This window comes from Diplotaxodon limnothrissa, linkage group LG18 (genome assembly GCF_057381915.1).
Source record: "Diplotaxodon limnothrissa isolate DT_005_m linkage group LG18, D_limnothrissa_male_GT1.1, whole genome shotgun sequence".
Lineage (NCBI taxonomy): Eukaryota > Metazoa > Chordata > Actinopteri > Cichliformes > Cichlidae > Diplotaxodon > Diplotaxodon limnothrissa.
In genome coordinates, this window is record NC_140613.1 from 22,209,003 (window position 1) to 22,221,010 (window position 12,008).

At 41.7% G+C, this 12,008-nt stretch overlaps 1 protein-coding gene across 1 annotated transcript; it reads right to left on the reverse strand.

The window, feature by feature from the left end:
- Positions 1 to 1,835: 1,835 nt before the first annotated feature.
- Positions 1,836 to 10,370, reverse strand: sirt6 (sirtuin 6). The gene is made up of 8 exons (XM_085378116.1): positions 10,278 to 10,370; positions 9,704 to 9,831; positions 7,116 to 7,298; positions 5,766 to 5,825; positions 4,758 to 4,853; positions 4,586 to 4,666; positions 2,551 to 2,674; positions 1,836 to 2,399 (listed from the first exon to the last, which is right to left on the reverse strand). The coding sequence occupies exons 1-8, from the start codon at positions 10,341 to 10,343 to the stop codon at positions 2,082 to 2,084; spliced, it is 1,056 nt and encodes a 351-aa protein (XP_085234242.1). The 5' UTR covers positions 10,344 to 10,370; the 3' UTR covers positions 1,836 to 2,081.
- Between the last annotated feature and the right edge of the window lie 1,638 nt (positions 10,371 to 12,008).

Here is a 12,008-nt window from a genome sequence, read left to right on the forward strand (position 1 = left end):
AGCCACAACAATCTGGTGCTGAATGCCCAGAAGACAGTGGAGATTATTGTGGACTTCAGGAAGCACACAGCCCCACTCCCCCCCATCATCCTGACTGACACCCCCATCACCTCTGTGGACTCATTCCGCTTCCTGGGTACCACCATCACCCAGGACCTGAAGTGGGAGCCCACCATCACCTCCGTCATCAAGAAAGCCCAGCAGAGGATGTACTTCCTGAGGCAGCTGAAGAAATTCAACCTGCCAACACGGACGATGATGCAGTTCTACACTGCAATCATCGAGTCCATCCTCACCTCCTCCATCACCGTGTGGTACGCTGGAGCCACTATCAGGGACAAACAGAGACTGCAGCGTGTTGTGCGCTCTGCTGAGAAGGTGATTGGCTGCAGACTCCCATCTCTGCAGGACCTGTACACCTCCAGGACACTGCGGCGGGCAGCCCGGATCTCAGCTGACCCTTCTCACCCTGGACACAGTCTGTTTGACCTGCTCCCCTCAGGCAGGAGGCTCCGGTCCATTCGCACCAGAACCTCTCGCCACAAGAACAGTTTCTTCCCCTCTGCTGTTGGACACATGAACAATAACCACATGACTGTCCCCGCCACTAACACATGACCCTACGCTGTGTCACTGCATCATTTCATGTTTGGCACTGATCACCACCTGCACTCATGTATATATCTTTCTACGTAGCACTCATAATTCTTATTCTCATGTATATATCTCATGTATATCTCATGCACATATCTTTCTTTCTACATAGCACTTTAATTCTTATTGTTTGCACTGAAGCACCGCAGCAATTTCCTAATGTTGTAAACCTCAACATCTGGCAATAAACCCATTCTGATTCTGATTCTGATAATGATCCGTTCACATTCAGGCAGTTTAAGTGTATGCCATTGTGTCTGCAGCTGTTGTGTTTTTAGCTTTAACATTTGTTGCTTCTGTGTGTGTCAGATCAAGTGCCTTAATGGACTGAAACAGCCAAGCAGCCACGCGTCTGCCGCAGTAATTATCTACCTTTGCAAACACCTGTGACCCATTACACAAAATGGATATTCTGGCTTCATAAAATAGAGAAGGTAAGTGCAATCCAGATGCAGCACCAATTTGACTTAGGTGGGGGTGGGAAAAAAAACAGATGTTCTTCTCTCCTTTCGTCACTGAGGTCATTTCTGCCATAGACCTTATAACAGCATTCATTCATAAAGCAGCGATACACAATTAGAGAGAATCTGAACATTACTAAAGTGTTGAAATGTTGACCTCAGAGGTGTAAAATCACAGCAAACACAATTAGTCACACACTATCCCAGCACAGCACAGCTTAGTCCAGGTTCTCTCAAATGCTGATCTCCACTAAGCAACACTGTATACAGATTGTTCCACAGATTTTTTGGTGTTTATTGTCAAAACATATACAAACTGTATGAAACAAACAAACAAACTGAGAGCACAGTACTTTTATCCTGAGTTATAAATATTTTCCTAAAAATATACAGCATGATTATGAATCAAAACTGAAATTTCCCTCAACTCAAAGTAGATACTTGTTATTCATATTTTCTAAATGCTTGCTTTCTCCTTTTCATTATCTACTGAACTAAAGAGTCTTTAGAGACAAGGTCTCCAGGGATGAGATCTGGAGCACATGGCTATGAATAAAGCTTTAATATGGTGCAGCTATCTTACAAACCTGATTAAAACTATATTTGTCATGAAGTGTTCCAGATCTCATCTCATTATCCCACCTGCAACAGCCCTGCTCTCCAACTAAAGCAAAACACCTTGTTGCCCGAGATGCCCCATACTGTGGCAGGAGGAACTTTTACATCCTCTCTGTAACTCAAGAGTTCGTTCAGGCTCGAGCTGCATCAGTTTCACATCGCCGCTTAACATGACAGCAAGGGGAGTGTCAGAAATCTCTGATTAAAAAACCCACTACAGCACTAGAAAAGTCTTTGTTCCAGATGAGAAGAAGCTCTGACCTCCGTGAAACAGCTCAAATCACCTTCGGCTGTGAGGTTCTGTTGTGGACGGGTTTGTGGCGTGCTTTTCAGAAAGAGCACCTGAGGCTATTTCTCTTCATTTATCTCCACTGGGAGGTCCGCTCTCTCCCTCTTTACTGAAACTGTCTCCTCCTTAACGCTTCCATCGTCCGTTAGCTGTGAAGCTTCTCTTTTCCTCTCCTCCTTAACAAAGTTCTTTTCCACCTTTTCCTTCGCAGTAACTCCACGCGGTGGTTTGACATCGGCAGTGGTCTCAGTGGTAGCTGTGGAGCTCTCGCAGACAGTTGGTCCATCCCACTTTGGGATTTCCAGTCCCAGCAGCTCCATCAGCTGTTTCATGACGTCGTCCACATAACCATGGATACGCAGGTGTGCATGCTTGTCCTGCACTCACAGAAAATTGCAGCCATTGAGGTAATGGTTGATAATAATCAGTGTTTTTTCCAGCATTTACACAAATCACTCAACACTTCAAAGGTAAATAATTACACGTGCATGCGTTTGTATGTGTTGGTGTTGCATACATGACACTCACGTGTTTGGTCGGCTGCAGGTTGACAATAACCAGTTTGCCACCCTTGCGCTTGGTGAGGAGTGGGAGGTCTCCACTGGGTTTGATCTGCAGGGACGTGCCCAGAGTCAGAGCCAGGTCCGCTCGTCTAAAGAGGACGACGCCACACACAAACCAGTTCTTCATCATTCGTACATAATTGATGCAATCTATATATCCAATAGATTATCTTACAGTGTTAAATTGCATTATTCATTTATTTAGGTGTCATTTCTTGCAGTGGCACCACCTGACTTTTACTTTATGCTCTCCCTGTGCCGGGGCTAATTCTCTCCAACTACTCCAGATTCCTCCCACAGTCCACAGACATGCAAGTTAGTGGGGTTAGGTTACTGGTGATTCTAAATGGGCCATAAGTGTGAATACGAGTGTGAATAGTTGTCTGTATCTCCGTGTCAGCCTTGCAAACTGTCCAGGGTGTACCCCAGCTCGCAGCTGGGATAGGCTCCAGCTGTCCCGCAACCCCGAATTGGATAACCAGAAGAAGACGGATGGCTGAAAACCGCTCCACAGTTTTTTACTTTAAATTTATTATCATTTGAACAGCATTTTTAGTCGTCCAAATCTGTTCATTCAACAGGCAGCTAAGGCACCTGACATTGTTAAAGAATATATATTTGAATGCAATGAAAATCTATTCAATTAAAAATAAGTTTTATAGAATAAACTCCACAATGTCATAAAATGAATGAACAGAAACTATACACCTCGATAAAATGTCACGTCTTTGGCCCGTGTATATATACGTTTGTATCTGTCAGTAAAAAGGCAGTTAAAGCTCATTTATCCTGGCTGAAACTGAATGAATGGCAAGGTCAGCTTCAAGGCACTTTCTATGTCAGCCAGTCAAGGTACAGCGCGTGAGTTACTCTTCAGACTACAGCTTTTGCAATTTGATTCTATAACATACTTGTGCTGTTTGTTGTTATAAATAGCAAATTAGCTTCTGCGTTATGGTACGAAAAATGTCTTCTTTTTTTTTTTAAAGCCACACTGAGCGTTTCCAGTGAGCGTTCACTATGAATTCTAATCAGTTTGTTCTAACTTTGAAGAAATCCGCTCAAGGCTGTCAAGAGATATTGTGTTCATATGTGAGAAGCAGTCCAAACCAAACACACAGTCCCTCCCTCTGGCCTCGGCTGTTACAGTCACAAAGGCAAAAATGGCAAACAAATAAATAAAACAGATACTAAAACAGATACTTAGTGTATGCAGCTCCAATCCTAAACCACAAATAAAATAAACACAACTAAAGCCAGAAATCAAATTTCAGTATATACAGTCTGATCACACGCAACACTTCCAGCTGTGCAATGAACACATGCTGAACTCCTGCACTGTGCTGTCCCCTGCTCGCTTGAGCTCAGACAAATTTGGTCGTTTTCATCTTCAAACCGGTGCAACGGACGGATTCCCAGGTCTGCGCCCGGACAAATCCACTGCATGAACTGCAGCTAAACCTCACATTGATTACAGCTCGGTAATTTTTCACCTTTTTCCGCTGCCATGAACACATAATTCAGAGTTCAATGGTCAGAGCTCCAAATCTCCCCTTTGTACTTTAGTTAGTAATAATACATCCATTACAAACGGCGCATCAAGGTGACACATAAGCAATAAGAGGGTTTTTTTGTTGCAGAGGGAAAGAATGCAAATGTTCACACTCCAGAGGAAAATGGGGACATCAAAGCGCACTGCAATGCATATATAATCCCTAAAAAGGTTTTCAAATAAGGTCTTCTTTGCATGTCAGGATCAATAGCAGAGCCACAGAAGGCTAAAGCAAATCATCAAACAGTTTCCACATTTTTCAGTTCACAGGATGTGTTTGAACTACTGCTTTCGCTTTATATTGAGAAAAAAAACCCAGACATGTCAGAGGAACTCTGACAGAAAAGAGCATACATTTTCTGTTTCCGCCTTATCAAAGCAGATGGTTAAACAAAGAACATCTACAATATAAAGTAAAAAAAGGAGTTCAAACTACTGCACCTCTCACCTGCTTGCGTCATCTGCTTTGTTCAGGTCTCTGTCAGGAAGAGCATCCTCCCAGTCAAGTATAGTGCTGATCAGCTTCCCTCTTTAGTATTAAGGAAACACAAAGGAAATAATAAATCAACAATGACTCACTTTTCGAGTCTTTAAAATGCACAAGCCTACGCATGTGTCACCTGCACGCTCTGAGCCCCCTGGATCGTACCACCTCACAGTAGCGTCCTGTCGGTTTCAGGCCCATCACACCGATCACCTTTTCTCGGACGTACTGCCTGGAAAACCAACAAGAATGCCATTTAATTCTCAGTGCGTCCACAGCAGCTTTACATGAATTACAAGAAAGAAGATCAAGCTGCTCCCAAGGCATCAAAGCAAGGTCTAATTTTACACAAAGCCTGACACTCAGTGGCTACTTCAAACCACACGTCTTTTAGACCTAAACGGTGGACTTTCCAAAAAGGTTCTCTAAAGATTTCAGGGATTTAACCACATCATGAAACTCTCGCAGACCTGTTTAAACATGCATTAATTCTCAAGCCCCTTTTTTTCCACCTAATCCCGGCAGTAATCTAACAACTTTGAAGGTCACTGGAACAAAGTAAAGTCACTGCAATGTTACTGAGAGCATTTGGAGATAGTGAGTGTGGATTAAGCTGCTGCGGTCCTGCTCTTTCCAGATTCATTTCACATTAGGATCCCTTACGTGTGCAGGGGGAACCACTCCTTACATTTACGTCTTTGAGTGTTGCCAGTTTTTGTTTTTACCTGCTGGAAGTGGAAACCAGCATGGGGTTTCTACTGCTGCGGGGCATCTGCTTCAGGGCTCTTCTGAGCAACTATCTGTGTACTTATGGAACTCCTCTGAATACATAAAGAGGAATACTACCACGGCATGTTTTGATCAACACATTACCCATGTAGATTGTGTGCAAATTCCAGGAGGGAGATGGTAGAAAGTCCATTGTGACCGTAGGAAATGTAAGGTGCAGGACTCCTTGGATACGTGCATTCTTAAGCAGTAAACATAAACAGATCCTCTTATTTGCATGCTTTACGCACTATGTGGCAGCCTTGTGCTTTGCTGCTGGTACTGCCAAACAAGCGCCTAATGAAATGTGAATTCAATGTAAGACAAGCTGTTTTTATCAAAATGTAACTTTTTGTGTTTGTGTGCATGCACATACCTGCCACACTTCTCACACTCCTCCACAAACATGTTCCCATGAAGCTCTGATAACAAATCCCTGACAGAGAGAGGCAGATGATATTCGTGTTATTCACCATCGCCAACGCAGATATAACTTTTTGGTGCCAGAACTGAAACTAAATAACCACCAATGTTATAAAATACTTTTTAAAGTAGGTTCGTTAACTGAGGTTTCACTGCCTCTACACCCATATGAACCTGAGCGACATCCTGGCTTCAACTCTTCCGGGAAGGCTTTCCACGAGGTTTAAGAGTGCTTATGGAAATTTTTTGGCATTTTTCCTAAAGTGCATTTGTGAGGTCAGACACTGATGTTGGAAGAGAAGGCCTGGCTTGCAGTCTCCGCTCTAATTCATCCAAGGGTGTCCTATTGGTTTGACGTCAGGACTCTGTGTAGGTGGGTCAAATTTTTCCACACCAAACTCGCTCATGTGGGCCCCCCCCACACCATGATGCATGCTGGGTGCTGTTTTTTTATACACCTGTGGCAATGGATTAAATGATTTGAATGGCTGAGTAAATGCTTCTGCCAATATAGTGTAATAAAAACCTGTGAATATTTCAGCCAAATACCACCGATTCATGGCCTGTTACCGTACATAACATCCAACAAAGGCTATTTCGACCCAGGAAAAACCCTGTAATGTGAGGACACTACAGCTCAACTTTTTCTCTATCCTTCTTTTCAACTTGGACTCTTATAAATATTCTGAGCACTCATATTAGTTTCTGAGCATCACCTGGCACCTGTGCCGATTAGGCCCAACTGGTTTCCTTCGCCAGCTTAATTATTTCCTCAGAGAACCACCGCTACGCTTCCTGGTCTCATTTAAAAAACCTGACCGAGGGTGGAGGAAGGCTTAGAAAAAACCCCCGAAAAAACCCCCCCGGCTTCCAGGGAAAGCAACCCTTCCAATATGCATAAAGGCTGGATGTATGTGCTGAATTAAAAATAGGACTCCTGGCCTTGGGTTAGTCCAACATGGCTGTGTAACCCAGACTCAGACCAAACATTTTCCATTGCACTGAAAATTATTTCAAGCTATTCACCGCAGCTGTTATCACACAGCAGCAGCTTCAAAATTTACACAATGAGTCACATGTGGGAATGAATTGATATGATTGGGGGAAAACAACAGTAATGTGGTTGCTGCATGCATTTCATAAACAAGTCAGGCTGAAAGCTAAAGAGCTACTTTACACCACCTCCATTCATTCTGCTTCAGCTCCAAAGCATTCATCGTGAAAGTTAGTGATATTCTTAAGATCTGACATATACTGTATAGTCGCATATAGAGAATAGCAATGTCTCTACGATTTAAATTACCTGGGGAAGCCTGATCGCACATGCAGGCCATCCACATTCTGGCTGATGAGATATTTGAGGTACCCTGCCCTCTGCAGTCCCAGGAGAGCCATGTGAGTGAAGCTTGGGCGAGCATCTTCAAATGTAGTATCAAAATGAGGTGACTCACCCTTTTCTTCAAGAGTCCACACACCCTTGGGACCCCTGAAAGAAAATAAAGATTAGAGAGGAAAACTTTTGTTGACTATGTGGATGATGTTCAATGTGAAATTGTTCCGTTTCTGCTCCTGTGATTATCTGTCAGTTGTGGATGTCTGAATGGTTGGATGAACACAGTGGTACACTCGCTGCTGGAGCTGTCTAACACCGTGACAGTTGCCAAGTTACTCTGAGGGCATGCAACTTATCATTAAGCATCAGACGATAGAGCGCATCCTACAAATCCAAAAATACAACCACATGTCTCATCTTTTGCTCTCAGCTTGGACTTTAAAAACCCCGTCTTTCAGCCGACCGGCTCAAAGCCTCATCGGCAGTGAGGGAGTGATGCGTGCATCGCATACAACACCCTAATCACCCCGTGAACGATGCTGCGCGACATTAGTCTGTGAAGCTGTTACATTTACGTATTAAGGTGTCAGTAACAGTAACTTAATGAGCTGAATTTCTTCTGATCTGGAGTACGTGTGTTTATGTGTGTCTGAGCAGCAGAGGGAACACAGTTTGCATTTGTGAGCTTTATGTGTATGTTTTAATCTTGGCTCTAATGATAAACCCTCCAAGGTCAACTCCACCTGGCTGACAGGCGAAGCAATGAAATATTAATTTGCCTTCACATCCGAGTATTTATGCGTTTGTGTGAATTCACATAATCTATAGTACAACTGAATGACTACAATGAAGACCTCTATCCGCTCCACATCTCTGCATTCGGGAGGCAAACATTTGCCACAGTACCAAAGACAATCTAAGTAGACAATAGAAGTATTTTCCATTATATTTTCAGTGTGTGTTACACAGTGCTAGACCTTATGTGAAGTAAGCAAGCACCACCCTCCTCTGCTCAAATCACGGTACTACAAGAGAAACAGGAGAATAAGCCGAGAGGTGCTTGTTACATCTCCCAAAATACCAAAAAGATATCAGAAATGCTCAGCTCACAGTGAATAGATTGATTCTTATATAGCGCTTTCTATTCTCCCAACATGCCTCATTTACACAAGCACTTTTTTCCCCTTATGCTTAAGCGCTTACTTACATTGGAGACCAATTTGGGGTTAGGATCTTGCCAAAGAATATTTGGCATGCAGACTGGAGCGGCCAGGGATCGAACCACCAACCTACTAATTGGTAGATGACCTTCTCTATCTCCTGACCTCTCCGACTTTCAAGAACAAGGTTCAAAGACAATCAAATATTGTCGTAGTCCTGACTTAATTGGACTCAACACAGGAAACCTCACCCGGCCCAGACATGGAAGGGATTGACAGCTTGATAGCTATTTCTGGATCCTGTGGGTGGTGGTGCATGGCTGGTCTTAGTTGGTGGAACTCATGACTGCACAACACAGCTTTTCTGCACACAGTAACAATTTCTGTAGCTATGATATTTGATGATGCTAATATGTGCTAATCATAAGAGAACAATTAAACAAATTAAAAACAAACAAACAATCAGAATCATTCATTTGTGCTGCCTATTAAATTTCATGACTTCACTCTTTAAGGTCAATTAAAGCATAAAATTTCCATCTGAAAAATATTCAGTGACAAAACCGTGAAGCAACACTGGCCAACTTCGGGCTCAAAGGATAAAACACACTTGGAAGATTTTATCATTAAGCAACAGTGAGGTTTTACTGCCAGTTTTAATCACTGCTGATCAAAACTCTAAATTAACAGCATTATAATAATCGGAATGAATCGGTAACACTGACTTTTTTTAAACTGATAAAATTTCTTAACTGCAACTCAGATTTCATAAAATCAAAACAATCAGATGCTACATATATTTTAATTAACAACTAGGCGGCATCTTCTGTGGATACTGCATCTATCACAATGGCATAGATTCACAGTAGAAGAGTCTTGGTGGAAAAACATCTGAAAAACATCTGGTGCATCATTAAAATCAAAGCATGTGACTGCAAATTTTTTGATTTGCTCTGCTGCCATTAAATTCAAAATTAGCTAATATTTTACGCGAAGTAGTAAAATGTCTGAATTTAAACACTTTAACTGTTTCCTTTTCTGTTGTGAAAAAAATGTGGGTTTATGAGATTTGCAAATAATTAGACTGTGTTTTTAATTCACATTTTACTCAGTGTCCCAACTGTATCATCTGCCAAGGTGATGATGGTGATGATTTTGACCTGCTGTAAGAAAAGAACTTCCCAAATCTGAGATAAATTAAGTATGTCTTGTGTTTTCTTTTCTTAAGATTTGGGCTCCAGAAAACAAACATAATATTTGTTTTTGTTGGAACTGTATTTCCTTCTTTGCACTTCTAAAAGAAAATGTAACTTGGCCTAGAGGTGCACAATCTATGCAAAAAACTGCACGTCAACATAAAAAAACAACAACAAAAAAACACTTTTGTTCTTGTCTCACCTGAAGTCGGGGATACCTGCCGAGGTGCTGATCCCAGCTCCCGAGTGGACAACCAAGTACTGAGATTCTTTAATCAGCTGAGCTAGAGTTTCCACCTTGGCCTTCAGCTCCTCAGGATTATCAAAGTGCTGCAGCAGAAGAGAAAAACGCGACTTCAAGAGCTGACCGAGAGCCACATTCAAATCAAATTACAATGAATAAGTCTGTTTGACAAAAGGTACAAGCACACAGCTGTAACACAGTTTATTACAGCTCAGCACTGATTTAAAAGAAACACTGACAGTTTTGAAGTACTGGTATTTGTGACTCCTCTAACCCCCTCCCCTTGTAGCTTTCAGATCTATACGTGTGTGCTGAAGATAGTATCAGTATACGATCTGTGCACTTCCTAATAAAATACGTATAACTAATGTGATATTACTCGTGGATTATTATCCGATGCTTGGAGACAAACAGAAGCTCTTCGTGTTACTTTCGGATGTTGCCGTTTTTAAAGACCAAGCTCTCCAAACGTACTATGCGACAAACGTCCGCGGCTAACCTGCTAGCTACCTGCTCTTAAAGCTTCAATTACCTCAGGAAGTCCGCAGACACCTTTGTTTGCGTACGGCGTGAGTCCAGCTGCATAATTCACAGACATGGCTGCAGACGGTAGTGTACTTTTGTTTTTTTTTCTTTAATAAAATTAGTCGTGTTTTGTCCGGGCGGCGAAAATTTACCAAGCGATAGTTACGATGACGACATCAAAAAGCGACTGGGTGATGCTGCATTCAAGGACTTTGGGAAATTAAGACTTCACCTCTGTGTTCAGAAGACGTTCCACATTGAACCTCCAAGTTGTTACATATATACCAACGGATGCTAAAGGTCTCTTAATAAATTAAAGTTAATAAACAAAATGATGGATATCTTAAGAAATAAACAAATTTTTTGTAATAAATTATCTTGAGTTAACATTATTATTTGAAAATCATTTTAATAGCACTACATTGTGAATGAAGACTGTTTTATAGATACAATTCCCCGTCACTTTATTAGGCGCGCCACAGAGCTCCTTAATGGAAAGATCTAAGCAGCCAATTATATGGCAGTAGCTCAGTCCATTTATTTGTGCAGACATGGTCAAGACAACCTCCTGAAGTTCATACTGAGGATCAGAATGAGAAAGAAAAGTGATTTAGGGACTCTGAACGTAACAGTTGTTGGTTCTAGATGAGCTGGTCCTGGGATTTTACCCCACAACCATCTCTACAGTTTATAGAGTATAGTCAGAAAAAGAGAAAATATCAAGTGAGGCAACAGTAACTAACTTAAAAAAAAAAAAAAAAAAAAAAAAAAAAAAGCAATGTGAATGCAGAAAATGTGAAGATTTTGCCTGAAATGCTTAAAAATATTTGAAATATTCAAAGCAGTTTCTGATTGGTGTCAGCTTGTGTGCCTGCTTGTTTCTATACCACTCAGTCTGCTTATATCACTGTGTTTTACAGTCATGTCTAAATCTGCTGAGTTTGATTCCCACCAATCAGGCGAATAGATGAAAGTTACAAAAAAGAAAAGCATAAGCATACGTCTCCAGAAAAAGTTTTGGTACTATAACTGTTTCTGTAGCACAAAGTACGCAGAAGTGCACAAAATAAGAATAACATAATAAACTAGAAATAAATAAAAATATATCTTCACATTGAGAGCTGCTGCACACAGCTTGTGAAGCAAACGGTGCAGTTTATTGTGAAATCAGTGGATAATAATGGAAATAACATGACAGTCAGACCCACATGCTCCAACATGAAACCTGTAAATGGTAAATGGCCTGTATTTGTATAGCGCTTTACTAGTCCCTAAGGACCCCAAAGTGCTTTACACGTTCAGTAATCCACCCATTCACACACATTCACACACTGGTGATGGCAAGCTACATTGTAGCCACAGCCACCCTGGGGCGCACTGACAGAGGAGAGGTTGCCGGACACTGGCGCCACTGGGCCCTCTGACCACCACCAAGAGTCTTGCCCAAGGACACAACAACCGAGACTGTCCAAGCCGGGGCTCGAACCAGCAACCTTCTGATTACAAGGTGAACTCCCAACTCTTGAGCCACAATCGCCCCAATTATGTATTAAGGAATCAAGAAGAAAAAGCAGCCTTTACCTTATAGTAACCTTTTTTACAAATAGCTATGCAGCTTTGCTAATAATAAAACCAAAATATCAAAAATTCTTAAAATACAAAAAGTAACCCGCTTAAATGCAGGCATACAAATCAAGTGAAACAGAAGAAAAAGCTCTGTGGGTCTTTTTTTCTTCCA

Coding starts and splice junctions, on each gene's coding strand:
- sirt6 (XM_085378116.1), bottom strand. CDS start 10,343: ATGTCTGTGAATTATGCAGCTGGACTCACGCCGTACGCAAACAAAGGT. Junction 9,832..10,277: donor GTGTCTGCGGACTTCCTGAG/GTAATTGAAGCT, acceptor CTTCTGCTGCAG/CACTTTGATAATCCTGAGGA. Junction 4,854..5,765: donor GAGTGTGAGAAGTGTGGCAG/GTATGTGCATGC, acceptor TTGGTTTTCCAG/GCAGTACGTCCGAGAAAAGG.